The following is a 20884-nucleotide window of genomic DNA, read 5'->3' on the forward strand; positions in this document are numbered from 1 at the left end:
TCTTCCACCTTAGTAAAAAAGTGCATCCATTCATTCCGAGGTTCTGTGGGATCACTAGTGAGAACAGGGCCTATGCAGATCCCCAGATGCAGCTGGTAAAGGTGCTAGGTTTTGGAGCAGGAAAAGTGCTCTCTGGGACCCTCTTGACCATTCAGGTCAACCTTCACAGGAAGGTGAAACAGATGGCCTAAAGGACACCATTTCTAGTAACCAGAAAGGTAGTTCTTCCTTCCAAATATCTCCAGTGTGTCTTTCATTTCACCACAAGGCTTAAAACACACGTATTCATGGGAGATTAAGTTAATTGGAAGAATAAACAGCCGTTACCAGCTACTTTTTGGAATAGAGGGAAAAGAGAACAGGTTCTGAGCTCCTAGAGAAGAAGGGGGGACACCTAGCACCTGTGTGCTTCTCCTGGCTGTGACCTTTCCTCCAGTCTCCAGAGTTATTTCCTAGTGCAGCTGATGAAGTGTTTGTGGTAGCTGCAGTTCCTGATTTACACTGGAGTTTTCTGTTAGAGTAAGAGCTGTGATCTTACCTATAGCCTATTTGGGTGTAACCAGCACCCTCTGGAGTCCTGCAGAGCCTAGTCCAGGCAAGATTATACAGTGGACCCCTCAAGATTATACTCTAGCACCCCTCAATGAATTTAAATCTTGCCTCTCTGTCCCTGAAGGTGAGGCCTTTAAAGGATCAGAATTTCAAGAAATGGCGACTCGTGTGTCAGCACCACAGGAAAGGGTAAAATAGCAATTAAAAAAGGAGAGACTGACGTGTTACTAGTTTAGTATCAGGACATGAGAGGAAACCAATGCTGTTTAGATGCATCTTACCTTAGGAGTTTGCCTTTGCTATATTCTTTTGGTGTTTGAGATTTTAGCTGCTGGTCTACTTCCTAGAATGTGTTCCAGAGATGAGGTAGCCTCAGGCCTTACTTCTATTTTTTTTATACCTTTCTTTACCCATTTTTACCTGCTTTTGAGATCTCAAGATTTTTTGTTGCCTATCCCTCATAGCTTTAATTAATCAGGGCTTATAAAATGGAAAGCAGTTTCTAAGCTCAAGAAACAAACTTTTAAGTAAACTAAAATGCCTAAATGCTTTAGCAGTATAGGTAACCCACTAAAAAACCTATGAAGTCTGAAGCCTGTGAAGTTACTTTTACAAGGTCAAACGTCATTGCAGTTATTTTCTTTTAATCCGATGCTTCTTTTCTAATGCAATAGCTCCCTCCAACTGTGGTGTCTTCATCATCCAAATCTTAAGTGTGCTCTTCAGAAATGTGTGAGCTAAATAGAGGAGTTGGATATGATGTATAAAAAGCTTCCACATTTAATTTAACATAGAATAGAATTCAGAAAACTAGACACCCTGCTTCCCAAAAAGATGAGTGAAGCAATATTCCAATATTACCAATATAGAAAGCTGCATTGTCTTCACTGGCAAAATCATCCAGGTAGGCAATGCCCAGAGGCTGAATGGGAGTTTCTCCTATTCCACGAAGAAGATTTCCCAGGAAAACATAAATCCACATGGAAGAGCTAGTGTCAACTTCACATTCTTGAAAAAAAGGCAAACGAGGATTGAAAATAGATCACTATGAAAATATTTATTCTGTATTTCTACAGTGTATCTTAAACAGAACTAGAATGCAGAAGTTTGTGCAATAGTCATAATTTAATGGGAGTTTGGTCAAGTTTGAAAAACGTTTTATATCTTCAACCTTTTAGGCAGAGTAAATCCCTGAGAGACTTCACCAAGAAACTCCATTGCTTCTTGTTCCTGGTGCCTTCACTTTTTATTTTCTCTCTTCTTTTTATTTCATTCCTGCCCTGAGCTATTTGAGTTCCCACACTGCAATGACATTCAATATCTATCTGTGGCAAAACAGAAAATTTTGAACAAAGTCTTTCTCACCTTAATTTTTAGTTCTATTTTTCAGCAGAAATCACAAGTAATCTTATTGTTGACCCAGTTTTATCTTAAATTCAAATTTTTATACAGTTGATATTCCAACATTGGGCAGTATTACCTACATTTATACTTGTTAATGAATAACCATGCTTTAGGGCTCTGGAAACAAATTTACATAAAAAATATAAATCCATATACTTTAGCAGTATAGTTATTCCAGCAAAAAGATACCTTTTGACAGCAGTTTTAGAGTAAAATTCAAGGATAACAGTTTTTAAATGCTTTCATAAAATTTGTGTCTTAATATGATCATGTGCAGTAGGATAACTGCCCTCATGTCATAAATGAAATATAGCTTTGAAGGTTTAGGTGCTTTAATAAAATTGATAATGTTAACAACCTCCAATAATCATCGCTGCTGAATGTTCTTTCTCTGCCACGTGCTGAACTAAGTGGTTTGCAGGCATTTTTTAATTGAATTCGCCTATGAGGTAGGAGTTATTTTCACTTGCTAATAACTCTTAATTTTTGATTGTGAAAAATAGATTATGTGAAGAATCAAGGTGAATACCTTTGAGCAAGTGAATCAAACCGCATAACAGTAAAGACTACTTGGCACTCATTTGGATTCTATCTATTCTATCTCATTTGATTTCTATCGTTCTTGCCCTGTGATTTGAATGCATCCTCCTGAACATATCTATTACATCCTTTCACGTTCTCCTCTTTGTCAGATAGAATCTTTTACTTTTCTGCCTCTTTTACAAAATCTTAAACTTTTCTGCCTCTTTTAGAAAAGTTCAAGTGATCATGGAATTTTCGTTTGTCTTCTCTGAATTTCTGTTCTGCTTCCAAAAATATAATGTGAATTCCCTTTCTAAAAATTAACTCTAACGTACATTCTAGCCCTAGCAATTGCGTAATTCTCAGAAGCTTGTTGGTAGGAGAGTCTTGTAGTAGAAGAGTGTAGACACCTTAGGACGGTGCTTTTTAATACAGTAACCATAAGCCACATGTGGCTATTAAAATTGAAGTTAAATAAAATTAAAATTCAGTTTTTCTGTCATACTGGCTATACTTCAAATATCCAATAGTCGCATGCAGCTAACGCCTACTGTATTGGACAGCAAAGACAGAAGACATTCTCATCATCACACAAAGTTCTGTAGACAGCTCTGCTCTAGATGTTGCAGGGGAGATGAGGATTGTATGGGGAGCACTTTTGAGAAGATCCTTATCATTAACTTAAGGGTGAGCCTTGTGTCCACTATGTCTAAGAAAACAAACTTGAAGGGAGGAGGACCTCACTTGAAGGAAAGAAAATAATTGAGTTGTGAGTCGTTCTCTGTATCTACCTGCTAACTTGTCCCTTTATTAAAAAACAGTTTAATTACTGACTGTAAGCCCTGTGTTTTACTTTTCACCTTTTAACATTACTGGCTTACATATTTCCTAACTTGTTGTACTGTCTTTATATCATGTGTCTTGCAAAACAAAACATCTTCCCTGACTGTGTATTGTATACAGATGAAACTGCAGGCCCTTCCGTCAGCTCCCTGCTTCCTTATGTGAACCTAAATCATTTTTAGTATCCATTATATTTTTACACAAACAAGGCTGCTGTTCTTGCCCTGTGATTTGAATGCATCCTCCTGAACATGTCTATTACCTCCTTTCACGTTCTCCTCTTTGTCTAGAACATGTTCCTTCTTTGATACAGCAGGAGAGGGTAAGCTTTTTACATTTTTGTGCTCTCGCTTTTCTTCCCCTCTCACATTTCCATATGTTTTTAATCCTTTGGCCCCTCCCTTCATTCAAATATCCAGTGTTCATTGCCCAGAAAAAAAGGCATCTCAACAGAAAGTACTAATGGGAATATGAGGGGAGTCTAAAGGTCTTGTGGAATAGATAAGAGATTTGGATGAATAGCAGGTATATATTAATTTATAAAAGGCTTCAATTCTGCCTGTATACAATGTGATTCTTCAGGTTAGGAGTAGGGGGTGAAATTGGGAGGTGGCAGGGAAGGAGTGTGGAGCACACTGATGCTGAAGGGAAGCAGAAGGGAGAAGAGGGGATTTGCTCTCCCTGCCTATACCGAGTCCTAGAGACACAGTAAACACCTGTGGGTAAATTCATGGCTACTCTGAGTAAGGAAAATCTGTTACCTTGGCCAGGTGAAGCCCAGGCAGGAGGCAAGACTCTACTTCATTCTAGTTCAGCATTCCTGCCTTTGATTCACAGGACTTCCAGTGTCTACAGTGACATAGAAAACAGCATTCCCATGTTCCCAAGGGTATCTCAGACAAAGCATTGCTGTGCTGTATGCATCGGCCATCTAGAACACTAGGCACTGACAACATCTGCATCCTAGCTCGGATGAAAAATAGAATTACTTCCATGTGTCTAAGATGGCCACTTCTGTACTAGAGAGAGCTGCTGTGAAAGAAAAATATGAACATGGACATAAGATAGCCCCATGGTGACAAGTATGACCAAACATTGTGACCACAGGGGTTTTAGATAAGCTGGCAGGGAAATGAGAACATCGAGAACTCTCGCCACGGCTGCCCATTTTACTCTTATATAAGCTCCCTAGAATGTAAACAACCCCTGGGGACAAAAAGGGAGGTGAGGGACAAATTGAGATTACATTTTTGCCATTCTGATGAAAAGTAGCTGAACATAGAAATTATATTGACTTATGGGAAAAATTCTTTCATATCTGAGCAATGGATTGAGATTTGTATGTGCTGAACTAACTAGTGCCACCCTGCTTTCGAGACCAGCTTATTTAGAAGCATTGAAGATTTTCCCAGGCATTATTGATTAATGCTCCTTTTTTCCATAAGCTTTGATCATCTGGTATATTTTCTAAGGATTTCATCCTTTACTGCTTCGTAATCTAGGAATTTTTATGGCACTGTGATATCTCAGTTTAAGTAGTAAAGCTTTTGGGAGCAAAAATCATAGACATTTTTGTCCACGCTAAAGCAAATGAAAGTCTTTTTTTAAAAAGCTTGCTTAAAAGTCAAGTCAAAAAAATGATCTTACCTTTACTTATTTTGGATTTTGATTTTTCCATAACTGAAACTGGTAATTGACTGCTTGACTCTAGGAGACACGGAGAGATGCTGAGAGTAGAATTGGAGGAAGGAGAATACCTCTCATATTTGTACCTGTATAAGAAGAATGCTTTCTTCATGATAGACTCATAACATCATACTAAAAATATTACGTGTATGCTACACGAATCATTAGGGTGCCTGGTTGAGCTTGCAACTGTCTCTGAGTCTGATTCACCAAACCAAACTAGCATTTAACAGCAGATTTTGCTGAAGAGATAGGCGGAAGATCCTGCTCATAGATTACGCCAAGCTTGTCCTACCCATGGTCTGTGGGCTGCATGCAGCGCAACATGGCTTTGAATGCAGCCCAACACAAATTCATAAACTTTTTAAAAAATTATGAAATTTTTTGGTAATATTTTTAGCTCATCAGCTATTGTTAGTATAGTTTATGTGTGGCCCAAGACAATTCTTCTTCCAGTGTGGCCCAGGGAAGTCAAAATTCGGATACCCTTGTGTTACGTTATACCTGGGCCAGTTAATTAATGAAAGAAAATAAAAGTAAAAAGTAATCCCAGTACTTTGGGAGGCCAAGACTGGTGGATCACGAGATCACGAATTCGAGACCAGCCTGGCCAAGCTGGTGAAACCCTGTCTTTACTAAAAACACAAAAATTAGCAGGGCGTGGTGGTGAGTGCCTGATATGTCGGGAGGCTGAGGCAGAGAATTGCTTGAACCCAAGAGGCAGAAGTTGCAGTGAGCCGAGATAGTTCCACTACACTCCAGCCTGGGCCACAGAGCTCTCAAAAAAAAAAAAAAAAAAAAAAAAGAAAAGAAAAAGTACTCATAGAGGTTCATCTTAAAGTAAACTAATGACTGTAAATCACCTCCCCATTAGGTGAAAAAGTATCCAACTTGATAAAAATCATGATTTTCTGAGTCAGAGAAAGTCATTATTCATTGCTAATTGAACAATATATTAGCATCAGCATACTTTATTTAGAGTTGTAAATTTAGTAGAACAATTACAAGGCTGATTCTGGAGAATAGAAAATGACACATGAATTTTGTACTATTTATCCTGATGTTATTCTGCTTTTTCTCTACTGCTTGCTAGTATAGCACAAAGTTACTTCTAATCCTGCTCTTTCCCCCATTTATAAGGTTATGATAGCAGCTGGGATAAATAGCCATTGCTTAGTGGGCATCCTGTGATAATGCTAATCAACAATTTCCCCAGCTCTACTCTTGGACTCAAATTATCCTTCATGCCCCATGTTCTCCACACTCTTTGTACCCCTTGGGGAAGAGGTATCTGGTAAGAAAACATCCCAGCATCATCTTGATTCTCATTTTATTCAGGCACTGTTGGCCAAAGGCTAGTAATCATAGGAATAGACACTGGCGAATTAATAGTAAAGAACTGTTTATTCGGCATAGTAAAGAAAAGATGTATTACTAAAATATTCACATTGATAAATAAATTAGCTTAAATCTGTTTTGTGCAATCTACGTCTCAATGAGTTTATGAACCCCACTGAAAAATTAAGAACATTTTTGTATGCATGTTTTTATGTGAATGCTTAAGAGAAGAGGGTTCCAGTAATTAAAATTTTATCAAATGGTTTACTGACCATAGTAGGTTAAGAATCACTTAATGAAATTGACTGTTTTCAATTCTTAACCACATATGACACCATTTAGCATTGAAATCATGATAAATATAATTTTATTTCATTGATAATTACAGAGAAAACATTGACTACTATGATGCTTTAAGACTATTGAAGTGAGAATGGATAGTGATCATAGAGTATTTTGAAAAATTGTAATTATTTTAACTCAGTTCTTCTGTCAACAGGTTACTGTTGCAAGCATCATAATTATTTTGACTTTAAGTGCCACTTTTGTTACTAATTACTATCTGTGATTCTCTAAAAAATACTGTTTAGGTTTTAATTTTCTTAGTTGAAAAACGAGAGGTATGGATGTGGTCTGTATCTATTCAGACTCTGTTGGAGAAGAGACAAAGATGTAATTAATTAAATCTGGGACTAATATTAGAAATGCTTTTATATTAGGGAATTTATTTCTGACCTGCATGCCAATCCTGACTGATGCACTCTTGACTTTGATGTAAGAAATCTTACGTTAGTCTCCTAAATAGTCTCCCTGCTTCCAATCTTGCCCACCAGTCAATTCTCCAAGTAGCAGTAAGTGTGATGCTTTAAAAATATAAGAAAGATCATGTCACTCTACTCAAAACTTTCTAAGCTAAATATTTGTAATTGTCCTAACTTTATGACTCAAAGGATGGTCTGCAGATCAGCAACATCAGCTGAATCTCAGCACCATCCCCAGGGCTACTGAATCACAATTTGCAGTTTACCAAGAGCCTCAGGTGATTCCAATGCCCATCAAAGTGAGAAACAACCTTGACATAGCCTCTCATTCCCTTTTACTTCTCAGCGTGCGTCTTCTGTGCTTGCCCATGGTCATTGCCTTGTAGCCACACAGGCCTCCTTGCAGGTCATCTGTGCACCAGACTTCCTCTTGCTGCAGAAACTTTGCCTTCACTGTTCACTGAGGCTAGACGTCTTCTTTCCCAGATATCCATATGGCTCTCCCCTTTACCATTATCAGGTCTTCTTCAAATGTCACCATCTCTGTGAGCCATACATTGACTAGCCTACTTTTTTTTTTTTTGAGACGGAGTTTTGCTCTTGTTACCCAGGCTGGAGTGCAATGGCGCGATCTCGGCTCACCGCAACCTCCGCCTCCTGGGTTCAGGCAATTCTCCTGCCTCAGCCTCCTGAGTAGCTGGGATTACAGGCACACGCCACCATGCCCAGCTAATTTTTTGTATTTTAAGTAGAGACGGGGTTTCACCATGTTGACCAGGATGGTCTCGATCTCTTGACCTCGTGATCCACCCGCCTCGGCCTCCCAAAGTGCTGGGATTACAGGCTTGAGCCACCGTGCCCGGCCGACTAGCCTACTTTGTACTTCAGCCACCCCGACCAACCACACACACTCTTTATGTGTCTTCACTGGGTTATTTTTCTCTATAGTTCTTACCATTCTCTGACATATTGTATTTGTTTATTTTCTGTCCCTTCCTCAAAAAATCTATTAGGGCAGAGATTTTTTTTGTCACTACTCTTTCTTTGCTGCCTAGAAAAATTATACATATATATATATATATATATTTGCTAAATTAATGAGTTAAATGAGCTTACACATAAAACGAAACAGCCTATTAGGAATAGACCCTCAGTAGTTGCTATCCATGATTAATAGCTTTTGTTGGACATCAAGGATATTTCTGTAAAGGAGACAGCATAGTTATCTCTTAGAGAATGAATACCACATTTTGAATAAGCACCCAATTAGTGACTAATACTGTATAAAGCTGGAAAGAAATTAGATAATCCTCAGTAGAGAGCAAGCTTCATGAAGGAAGGGTTGTGTGTGTTTTTGTTTTGTTTTGCTTTCTCACAGAAATAGATCCATTACCTGACATTGTACCTGGCAAGTATATTAAATAATAAATAAATATGTTCTCTAGCATATCAAAAATATTGGATAAGAATCTGTCTGTCCCTTTTGGTATCCTTTGTCAACATTAGCCTGTCTGGTTGTCCCACCTTCTTTTTGATACATTTTTCTCTCTGATTTTCTTATGTGGGTGTTCTATATTTGACACTAACTTAAAGTAACAAAATTATTAATATGTATACAGCAGCTTTAAGACAAAACCATTGCTGGTTAAAACCAGGTGGCTTAATGAGCTAAGAGGATGGATAACACACAATGATAATACAGCTACTAGTTAGGCTGGTAACCATGATAACCATTTTACCTGTGTCATCTCACTTAATATTTGCAATGACATTATGTGCTAGGTATTATTTTTAAAACCTGTTTTAAGATGCAGAAACTGAGACCTAGAAAAATTAAGTAATGCAGCCACTGCCACATAGAACATCCACTGCATAGTGATTTAAGTCTGGAGTAATGGGTTTATCTATCCTATGTGACTACTTTCACTTTTTAAATTTTTTCAGTAGTGGAACTATTTTTCCCTCTGAGCAAACTGTCACATGGAGGATCAATGAATCAACAGATAACAGCAACACCACTAAGGATCAAGCAGGAATTAAGCAGATTGGAGACCCATTTTCTCATTCTTCTCCTTCTCATTCTTTCTGCGGGCTGAACACATAAAACATTTCTACAGAATCTCAGTGATAAAGGAAGGAGGTTGTCCAAAGAGCAGGCAGAAATCCCCAAACTACAGAACCACCTCCAAGTAAAAATTTAGGGTCCAGGGAATTCATCCAAATGGGTAGAAAAGCTCCCACTCAGACGATTCTGTGCCCTACCTTGATAGATTGGCCAGGGAGGTCAAAATCTGACTGTACTTATATAAGTAGTCTAGAAATTCAAGAAAAAGTTCAAACTAGGTTATTTCTAAATCTCTCTGGCTCTAAACTGTCTTGATACAATGATTTGGAGTGGACAATAAAGTATCACTTGAAATATAAGTTTTTAAAAATATTCTCTTACTTTGAAACCTTTTGGTATTCATTTCCTTTTCAGCGATAGATAAACAGAGAGAAGGGCAGTGAAACAGATATGCATGTAGGCTGCTGCCACAGAAGTCAGCTGACTTGTTTTAGGGTTCTGGTTTCATAATTACAAGACACTTAAACTTGCAAAAGTCATCAGACTCTTCAAGTCATGGGGTCTGGTTCTTAGCTCTAAAGTAAAAAAGATAAACTATGCTCTCCTACACGACAGATTGCTGTAAGGGTAAAAATGATATGGGTAAAAATCTTTAGAACTACTAAAGTTGTATGCATATATTAACAAAAGTACCAAAAGTAGACTTTTGGGTTAGAGGATATAGACACCCCACTTCTATTGATAAAGGTCTAAGAGATACTTTTTGGACACTGAATAGTTGTGTGAGTTGATAATATATCCCCAAGGTAATTATCTACCAGCCAGTGTTCCATAATCCAGAATTTATTATCTGTAGTATTCATTAATAATTATCTATTTGACATTTACCACGTTAATTTATTTTCAGTTATATATTTTTCCTCCACAGCTAAATTAAAGCATTTGACTCAAAACATAGTAGTTAAAAATCTTTCTTTAATCTTGAATCTTGTCATTGTACAGTAATCTATCAATTTTTTTATAGTTTGTCAGAAGAAAAATTATAAAATTGTTCTAAAATGTTATCCAAAGACAATGTAATAAAAGTAAGACAAAATTATCATGAGTCAAGCTTAAATTTAAATAAAGGCAAGGAAAACATGATTGCTTTAGACTTACTGCTCCATGAAGAACTGAGGCATTGCGATCAGCAGTGTTCCAATGCCCATGATTAGACACCCTGCTCCAATTATTTTTGGCCTGTGAAGTTTGGCTCCAAAGTAGCTAACAAATGTTATAACTAAGAGATTCCCTTTGAGGAAAAAAAATAAAACATCATAAATTAGAGAACTTAGAAGTCAACAGCATAACTGAATGAACGTATATAGCAGATCAAGCAATGTTTTCTTTTGACTAAGCTATCTCCACATCATTTATTTTTTCCTTTAATCTGAGATGATTCTTGATATTCTGCGGATGGATCACTTGAGGTCAGGAGTTCAAGACCAGCCTGGCCAAGATGGTGAAACCCTGTCTCTACTAGACAAATACAAAAATTAGCCAGGCGTGGTAGCACACACCTGTAACCCCAGCTGCTTGGGAGGCTGAGGCAGGAGAATCACTTGAACCTGGGTGGCAGAGGTTGCAGTGAACTGAGATTGCACCATTGCACTCCAGTCTGGGCAACAGAGTGAGACTCTGTCTCAAAAAAAAATAATTTATCAGTAAGTCAAATGCTGTAAGGCATCCTTTACCTTCTCTCTTAAATATTTTTTTACTAATTTTGAAGTAAACTTCTTTTTTCTTCATTCATTAAAATTTTTATGAAACTTCCATTAGTGTTCTAATTGCTTGTGAAATATACATAACAAATTTTCTTTTGCTGATACTCTTTACAGAAAAATTAAGCACAACCGCATTTCACTTTAAATGAAATAAAATGATGAAACACATGTACACAAATGATACTTTATGATTTGTTCATACACTTTGTAAAAAAAAAAAGATTGACTCACAATAGAAATAAAATTATTCCACATAGGCAACTTTAGGTATACATCAAGTATATAACCTCAACATATGCCTAAAAGTAAGACAAAACATAACACAAATTTGATAAAATACAAAGTCTTTATAAAATATGCCATCTATCTCTTTTGTGAAAAATGGTTTAAAATTATTGGGGTTTTTTTGAAAGTAGAAATTAGGCTTTTCTAAAATGTCTCTAGTAAAGCATGTGATATATGACTTTTAGTTGATGATGGTAGTAAGTGATTAAACATATTAATCAAGTAATATTTCTCATGCTTTGCTGTGCATAAAAATACTGAAAGGAAATGGTTAAGAAAATGGAAACTTGTCAAAAATGCAGATTCTTGGCAAGTACCAAAAGCTTCTGATTCTATGGATCTGGGGTCAAGCCAAGAAATCTGCATTTCTAATACTGACTCAAGCGTGTTGATAAGGATGGCTCCTGGAACATGCTTTGACAAACATTGTTTAGGGTTTTAGACTTCAAGGGATTTTAAAGTTTTAGCTACATTTATTTGAGACATTTAATTTTTAAGATGTACAGTGCTAGATAGAGTAAGAATTTAACAATTTCCCAGCAATGGACTGTGATGGCTAATGGGTGGCTTTGCTTTGAAGCTCTCCTCAGTTCCAATTTTTGAGGTAGAGCATGTTTCCCTACACCTGTAAGCAATCATCTAACTTGCTACTGTTCAGTCACATTGCCAGCTTTGGTAAACTGGAAATAAAGTAGTAATTTTTATAGGCTTGAGGATAATAATAATGATAGTGAGATACATTACTTGCCCAGTGTTCCTAGTCTGTATGGCTCCAGGAAGAATTAAGTTCTTCTTAATGTTCAGATTAAAACACTAGTACATGAGCACAAGGTTTCTCATTTGAAATTTATGTATTTAGTAGAAGACATTGTATATCATATTGTTTTGATAATTCTATCCATATGTTTGTTAACACAACATATGTCCCACAATAAATGGACCACAATAAATAAACCAATATAAAATGAAAGCTGACTTTTACTTCATAGGCAGTTCTCTGCTACCCTCGCCTACACTTCATCAATATCACACAATAAAGGACTCCTGTTTACAAGCTATTTCTGTAGAGTGTGTATGTGTGTGTGTGTGTGTGTGTATACACACATATAGATACACACACACACACACACACACACACATATATATATATATATGGTATATTGATATATACTATATCTATAGAGGTTTTTGCCTCCTTGGTATCCTTTCTGAGTTTTCAGGAGATACACTTGGAAGATAAATGATGATACATAATCTTATAATCTTTCTTTCTTTCTTTTTTCTTTTTTTTTTTTTTTTTTTGAGACGGAGTTTCGCTCTTGTTACCCAGGCTGGAGTGCAATGGCGCGATCTCGGCTCACCTCAACCTCCGCCTCCTGGGCTCAGGCAATTCTCCTGCCTCAGCCTCCTGAGTAGCTGGGATTACAGGCACGCACCACCATGCCCAGCTAATTTTTTGTATTTTAAGTAGAGACGGGGTTTCACCATGTTGACCAGGATGGTCTCGATCTCTTGACCTCGTGATCCACCCGCCTCGGCCTCCCAAAGTGCTGGGATTACAGGCTTGAGCCACCGCGCCCGGCCGATGATAAATAATCTTTATGAAATGAACTTGGATATCAAAATTCTTCCACATCTACCACCATTAGCCTTTCACAAAAAAAAAGGTACAGAAAGTTTTAGAAATATGTCTTACCAAACTTTAAAGTAACAGATTCTTGCTCTCTTCTCTCTTTTTCTGTCTCCCTCTGCACACATGCACACACACACACACACACACACACACTTCAGATAACAGAAAAGAAAGCAAGCTACTCAATTCATCTTGTGAGACTACTATTTTCTTAAAACTAAACTAAAAAAGGACAGTGTAAGAAAAAACAATTCGAGCCCAAAGTTGGTTATGAAGATAGATGTGAAAATTCTAAACAAAATATTAGCAACCTGAATAGTATATAAAAATAAAAATATCCAAACCAAGAGCAGTTTATTATAGAAGTACAAGAGTACCACCAAGTATAAATGTTATTAATTAAATCACTATATAACAAATGGAAGGGAATAATTCCATGGTTAACAAAGTAAAAGCACTCAATAAAATTAATCATTTATGTTAAGAAAAAACAAATCCGAGCAAACCAGTTTTTAAAGTGTATCTATCAAAATCACAAAGCAAGCATATTGCTTAATACTAAAAATTTAAAAGTATTTGCATCAAGGTCAAACATAAGAGAAAGATGTCCATTGTAAATGCTTCTCTTTAGCGTAGTACTGAGGCTAGTGTGATGGGGTAATAATAAGAAAAAACAGATCTAAGAGTTGCAAAGAAAGATACGAAATTATATTTTGTTTCAGACAATTTTGTCTATTTTGAAAACTCTACAGTTTCTATGGAAAATCAATTAAAACTAATAGAATTTCAACAAAGTTGCCACATACAAATAACATAAAGATAGAAGATGATATCGGTTCCAGAATCTTGGAAAGAAGGAATGTGAAAAGAGGCAAAAGAAGTAAATTAAGATTATGTTCAGGAAAGTCACTTGTCTGGAAATTTATATAATTCAGATAATTAGGGCAAACCAGTGATGTTTGGGATAAAGGTTTTCAATGGAAGTAAGAGAACATTTAAGCTATTATAAGGCAACTAATCCAATAAATAATTTATCTACCTAGGATGGTCTGGAAGAATTCATGTGAATCTAGGGTCATGGTTTTTTGCTATTTTCTATGAAAACTTAGCACTCTCTATCAAATATAGACTTTTTCTCTCAAGTTTCACCGGGCCCTGGGAGCCCAAACAAAACTTTGGACCTTATAATTTCTGTGCCTCTTCAGCTCTAACATATTTTTATACAATAATCTAGAGAGAGAAAAACATCAAAGCATCATGGTATATGATTTTTTCGCTGCCCGTGTCTGCTCTGTTCTTTTATCTGCACCAGTTACCTCCTCCTCCTCCTTGCTTCCTCCCATGATGCAGTTTGTCACCCTTTACCTTCTCTTCATTCAGTGTAGGGTTAACAGGAGAACAGGGGTCAAGGAATCAATCAACCATCTGGGCCAGTCTCAGCAGATGACATAAACGATGGATGGCATAAGATGTTTTAGAAACTTGCTACACAAAATGTGATCTATTGAATAGAAGCATCAGCATCATTTAGGAGCCTATTAGAAATGCAGAATTTTATCCTGTTCCTACCAAATCAGGTTTTTAAAAAGAGTTTAAAAATTGCCCAGTTATTTGTATGGACATTAAAATTTGATTGGCACTAAGAAAGGTCATTCTGGAGGGGTGATAAAAGGTGAATTTGGGAAGCCAATGCCTGAAGGCAAAAGGTTACTTATTCATTTTATTTTTTTTTTCTGTAACATTCAGAGTAAGAACTAAACACATAGTATGAACAAAGAGAAATGGTTGAAGAGTTGAAAAATATTTATTAATTTTTTCTGAAAGTTCACCAGGTAAAGCTAAAATTGGTTTTTGCTATAGCATAGACCTGCATCTAAACAAGAATTAAGGACCAGAGAGAGTACTATTTGGTTTACTTCAATAAAAAAATCAAGCGTTTTAGTTTACCAGTTCAGGAGCAGACTAACTAGGATCATCCTCTTTAAATTACTTCTAAAACAGTGACTCAAATTACTTGGTCTTTTTAAGTTCTAAGAAGGAGTCCATAGTCAATGGCTAACTGAAGACACCTAAGAGTAGAATTTTTATTGCCTGCTCTGATCTTGTGTTCTAGGTAATAGAATCATTTTATTCTTCTTTCTAGGCCACTGGGTGGAAACATCCCTTTTATGATGTAACTTCTTTCATCATTCTTGATTCTCTTTGAATGTTCCCATTGTAGAGTCCATTTGGATTATTTCACATTTCTAAAATTGAATCATAGGGCTCCCAGGGTATATTGTTCTTCTGTAAAGATACTTCTATAGATTTGTAACTCAAAATAACAATTAGCCTCTCACCCTCTCCTCTAGGAAAGTCTCTTACTCTTAAGTGGAGCTCTGAATTGTATGAACCATACAATACTGAAAACCTGGGGAGAGAAATTTACTGTTGGTTGCTTGAAAGAGAAAACTGCCTCTCCTGTAGAAAAATATCATGGCAAATGCTGTCCAAAAAAAGATTTTATGAATAGAGTCAGATTCCAGCAGGCAACAGAATGTAGAAGATGTCCTTTAGCTATGCCTAGAAGATCTTGGGCTTAAAAGTCGAGTCAGGCATCTGTAATACCTACCAATTTCAAAACTACCATCAATAACTCCCACCAGTGAAGAAGGAATATCAAACCTTCTCTCTATCTGAGTGATGGTGCTCTTCAGATAGCCTTCTGCCAATGCTTTGGCGAAGTAAACGAAGGACAAGGCACCCAAGAACACCTGGAAAACATGACAGATCACACTTAGTCTGACTCCAGTTGGACACACAATTGGAAACTTACTAAGCAGTCAAATACAAAACAAATAACAAAGAACAATGCGTAATATCAACTTTATTATCACTGAAAATTTAATTGAAACACTAGTCAAGGTTTCCATCAGCCTTTAACACAACACATGTAGATTTTCAAAAGTTCAAAAATGCTCTTGGAATTTAAAATATATATTTTGTTTTTATGTGAAGTGTGTGTTGAATTCTCTTTTGTCTTCTTCCACCCTGCTCCAAAGGGATACTCAAAGGAGTCTTATATTGAAGAGTCAGTGTATGGTGTCATTCATTGTTAAGAAAATAAAACAAATGAAACCATAAGCCAAACACTTGACATCTTGTAACAAGTCCAGCACTTGGAATTATGTATTTCACAGGGTGGTGCATGCACCAGCAGGAATCATAATGCATAGACTGAAAAAGTGCAACTATTATTCCTTGTGTTTATGTTTATACTTATTAAATTCATAATCAAATTTTTTTCAATGGAAAACATGTCTTTGATATCTAGCTTACAAAGTTTGCTAGACATGAGTCTGTGATGGAACATTCATAGGGAAGGTGGTTAGCATTTATATGAAAAAAGCAAAGATTTGTTGAGTGAATATTTGTATAAAGAAAGAACAGAAGCTTGGAGCACAGAAAGCACGCTTTAAAAAGCAACACTTCTTACTGTGTAATATTATTCCCATTTTTATTTGCAAAATTGGAGTAATATGATGCTACACAGATTAAATGTTATATCTGTGCTTGGCATAGTATCTGGTACATGGCAGAAGTTCAATAAATATTAGTTTCTACTGTCTCTCTCTTTTCTATTTAGGAGGGGCATTTAAATGAGCCCAGGAAAGTAATTTAACCCACGTAATCAGGCAGAGATTGCTTGCACTGTCTGGCAAGGTGTGGTTTTAGTAAATTACATCTAAGATAGTTAATTTAAAAGGAGAAGAACTTATTCTAACTTCATTATATAGAAGATACCTGGATAGAAAGCTAAGCGCATTAACCGCATTTACTTCTTGGTTACTCTACCTTTAGTTCACCACAGCATGGTTGCTTTTCCTCTGAGGAGGGATATTCTGTTTTAAAAGAAGGCCTTCCAATAGGTTGCACTGAAGTTTTGCAGAATAACTGGATATTTTCTTTGGATGAAGTGTCCATTATAAAAACGTTCCTTGACTCTGATCTGTCAAAGTTAGTTTTTAAAGTAAAAATAAATACTACAACATTTATTACTTTTTTAAAAATTTGACAGTATACCACAATTCTATAGACCTAATTTAAAGTGGATCTACCTTTTGTTGTCACAGTAAGTTGGCAAATTTTTTCAATTAAAATCAACTAGGATATTTGATTAACTAATCCTGCTATTATTGGAACTCTGTAGCCAGCATTCTTTCTCAATCCCTCCAGTTTAAGCCTCATTATGGCAAAGAATAAATTTAAGTGTTGCCTTTGGAATAAATAACAAGGCAGAATTTTGCTAACTTTGTGGTCTTGCCAGTTTAAACTGGGAGTAAGCAGGAAAGGAAAAAGAGGAATTCAACTATTTGAATATTGATTCATTAGAATAAAGTCTTTAAAGCCTTTAAATCTATCTTCTTAGTAAAACAAATAGAAAAATTTGACATTCATTATAGATCCCTATACCACCTTATGAATGATTCCTGTAGCACCCAAAGTGAGGCTTAAAATATGACAGAAAAAGAAGAGGTCCAATTTGTGTATTGTTTTTGTTTGACAAATAAGGAAGCAAAATGATTTGTGCTTTGGGCTTAGATTTAATTCAGGTGAAAAGGCAGTCTTTGATCTGCCTTAAAGTAAAAAAGATGGCCTTGCTTCCCATGCTCCATTTCCCGCCACCCTTCACAGGACAGGATCACACACTGAACCTATTTTCTCTCTGTTCACATCAATATGTACATATCCTGTGCCCCTACTTCTTTAGAATTCCACGTGGCTCAGTGCCTGCCTGATAATCTAACCTAAATCAGTAATTCAACAAATAAAATGATTTCTGGGTCTTCCTAGTATTTTCAGATGACACAATGGTATATTGGTAGAGAACTGCTACATCCACCTCATACCAAAGGAATAACATTAGGAGTCAGATTTTGTGTATTATGGCAGAAACTTATTCTAACTATGTGTATATCCCCTTGACTTTCTGCAGTGCTTGTTCTGTGTTTACTAAACTTCATCCTTCATTATTTCAATTCGTAGATACCATCTCAAACTGAAAAATCAAGTAATAGTAGTATACACAATTTGTTTTATATTAATAATATGAAATTAAAGCATAGAAGACCTCAACAATTTAAAAGTTAAGTGGATTCTTCTAGGGAGTTGGAAATGAGTAAAGATGAGGCACAAGAGCCTGATTTTACAACAAATGATTGTTAGGCTTTTTGATTCATTTTATAAACATGCATAACTTTAGTTTTTTTAATTGAAAAAGAAAAGAGTGAAACCAGAAATAATTAAAAATAAAAAATAAGCTAAACAAAAAGCTAATAATGCTAATCAAGATTGAAAAAAAGACACAAATATATGTTAATGACCTAAAAACACAGATATTTAGGAATATAAAACATAAAAAGATGCATAGAATATAGAAATAAGTTTAATACCTTGACTTAATGGATAATTTTCTACCAAATATTCATTACCTCTATTGATATAAACCAGAAAAGAAAAATAGCCAAGAAAGACATTATCAAAAATATTCTGAAACTATTCCCTAAACAAAGATAGTAAGGATAGATGATATACCAGAAGTACTTTATCAAGGGATATTTTTTGAGGAAAGATAGCAGATAATGGAAACATAATAATTGTCTCCATTAGTTTGACAAAAATAAAATCATCTTGGTAACAAAACAGCATAAAGATAGCACAGAAAGGAAAACTTCAGATTCAGCCCAAAGATTATAAAATTCTAAGTAAAATGCTAGCAAATCCACATTAGCTCTTATTCTATAATTAGAATTATTCTAAAAGATGCAAAAATTGGCTACTTGAATTCATTCACCTAAATTACCACGTGAATGATTTAAAAAAATAGAATTTCAGTAGATAAAAACATCAGTTGATAAAATTCAACATCTATTACTGATTTAAAAAACAAAGTTTAAGAAATGAAGAATATAGATATTCTTCTTCACCAGAATCTGATAACATCAGCCAACTTCCTCAGTCTACTGAGTCACTAGGACTACTTTTCTAGAACAGTATTTTCCAGAACAATGAAAACAGGGTTTGGGAAGCACAGAGTTCTACAATATTAAATAGATATTTTTACTACAAAACTAAGAGTAAAAATATATTATCAAGCGAAAGATATACAAACTGGAAATATTTTAAAATAAGAAATGAATAATTCTTAAATTTATAGCTTAAATTGCAATCTTCTTCAAAGGATGAAATTATATAATTAAACTTGGCCTTCTGTTTTAGGGATTCAGATATCATCTTATTTCTCATAAGTCATAATATTAAATCTAGTGATCAGAAAATACACATACATTATTTAATAATAAAATATGCTATTACTTATTCCAAATTTGTCTTTAAAAGATCCAAAGTGTTACATCTAGAATGCTAATGCCAAAGAGAAAAATAATTATGTTAAAAACACTGCTGAAAAGCTTGAGATACTGTAACACATTTTAAGTTATCTAATATATGGAGGTGTTGACACAAAAATCACTGTAACTGGAATTCAAAAGTGATAATGAAAGATAAATATAGTCATCTTAGTTCACGTTGTGTTAGGGCAAAATAGTATCCAGCTTAAACTATTGGCACTGCCTATCTTTACTGAAGTGTCTTGGTGTCTAATGCACAAATTATTGCAAGTGTAGTACGTTCCAAGGAGGCTACGGTTCATCTCCTGTAAAAAGAGAGGGAAGGAAGCTCAATGACATGAATGGAAAGATCCTTGGAGCCTTCAGGCTCTCTCTCTTCATTTGCAACTGCAGAAGTAGAGCAAGAGTACACAGTTATTCAGAATGATTTGCATTTGGCAAATCGTTAATTGATCTCTGGCCTCTTGAATAGATTCTTCCAGGAAAAGACATATGACAGTTTTCATCCAATATCCTGGGTTTGGAGTGAAGTCAGAGAAAAACAAGCCAAGCAGTTTCTCTTCCTCTGAGTTCAAAAAAATTGAATAATCTGTCCTCATGAGTTTGATAATCATCTCTCCAGATTTTAAATGTAGAGAGCAAGTGGCTTACGAAGGTTGTAGTTAGATCACACAGATGTACTCAACCCCTCTGCTCTGCAGTTGACTCGGACTCTGTCCAGCAATCAGTCTCCAAGGACTGCCACAGAGAAAGTCCTAAAGGCAACCACGCTCCTCTCTCTCTTCTGGTCATCTCCCATGAGGAAAACCTCTGTCCTGGCTTGACTTCTAGACACCAGGATGACTGCCTTCAGACGAGCTGAAAAATAGCCTCATGGCACTTGCTGGAGAGGAATGCTTGTTGTTTGGAAACTAATTTCCCACCCAATACAAATTATTTGTGTCAGATTCAGATTTAATAAGTACTATTTTTGTGTGTGGTGATGTATGTACCTTTTCTAATCCTTAAAATAACTCAACAAGCTTAGTATTAAAATTCTATGTTTAAAATTAGATGGCCCAAAGCAATTAAGTGACTTGTTGAAAGCTAAACAACTTCTAAGTATCAGACTCAAAATTTGAGCTCAGTTTTGAGTTTATCTGATTTCTTTAACCAATCTCCTCTCTTATTTCCACCAGAAACTAATGAGGGGCTTATCACCTCGCATTGAGAATTTTTGTGGATAAAACCTAAATAGCACAGAAATTAAGGGTTAACTAATCTCCCATAACAATCTGATCTATTAATCACAAAACATGAAATGAGAGAACCAAGTCTTACCTGGAGATAGAGATCAAAGAGAGCCAGTTCCTCTCAATGTGCTCAGCAAGACTGAAAGAGGAAACTGAGGTAAACTCCACAGCAATTTTGAACAATTTTATCAGGTGGGGAGAGCATGGGTGGACACAGGCAGAGCAGATTAGGGAAAAGAAAAGATGAAGGGCATGGTCTCACCCCTCAGGAGTCGCTTCTCTTTCCTCTTTCCTCCTGGCCTCTTTTTTCTGGCAGTCAGCAGAGAATTGGCCAGGCTGGCAAGGCCACTGACGTGCATCTCAGCTCCCAGGGCACAGAAAGAGCTGAAGCTTTTGAGCCATTTCTTTGCA

The 20884-nt window shown here is 36.0% G+C and overlaps 1 protein-coding gene across 6 annotated transcripts in view; it reads right to left on the bottom strand.

Annotated features, from left to right (window-relative positions):
* SLCO1C1 (solute carrier organic anion transporter family member 1C1) overlaps positions 1 to 20884 on the bottom strand; it is a 58404-nt gene extending 37520 nt beyond the window's left edge. For 2 of the 6 annotated variants that reach the window (XM_074403195.1, XM_003934588.3), the window contains exons 1-6: positions 20562 to 20882; positions 16687 to 16840; positions 15464 to 15605; positions 10330 to 10462; positions 4969 to 5093; positions 1414 to 1560 (exon numbers count right to left, since the gene is read on the bottom strand). In XM_074403195.1, coding sequence (XP_074259296.1) covers positions 1414 to 1560; positions 4969 to 5093; positions 10330 to 10462; positions 15464 to 15605; positions 16687 to 16815 — 676 coding nt within the window. In that variant the 5' untranslated portion in view covers positions 16816 to 16840; positions 20562 to 20882. Of the gene's footprint in view, positions 1 to 1413; positions 1561 to 4968; positions 5094 to 10329; positions 10463 to 15463; positions 15606 to 16686; positions 16841 to 20561 lie in introns of those variants that run through there. The other 4 variants (XM_074403194.1, XM_010345136.3, XM_074403196.1 and 1 more) reach the window with 4 other exon arrangements.

This window comes from Saimiri boliviensis, chromosome 7 (genome assembly GCF_048565385.1).
Source record: "Saimiri boliviensis isolate mSaiBol1 chromosome 7, mSaiBol1.pri, whole genome shotgun sequence".
Classification (NCBI taxonomy): Eukaryota; Metazoa; Chordata; class Mammalia; order Primates; family Cebidae; genus Saimiri; species Saimiri boliviensis.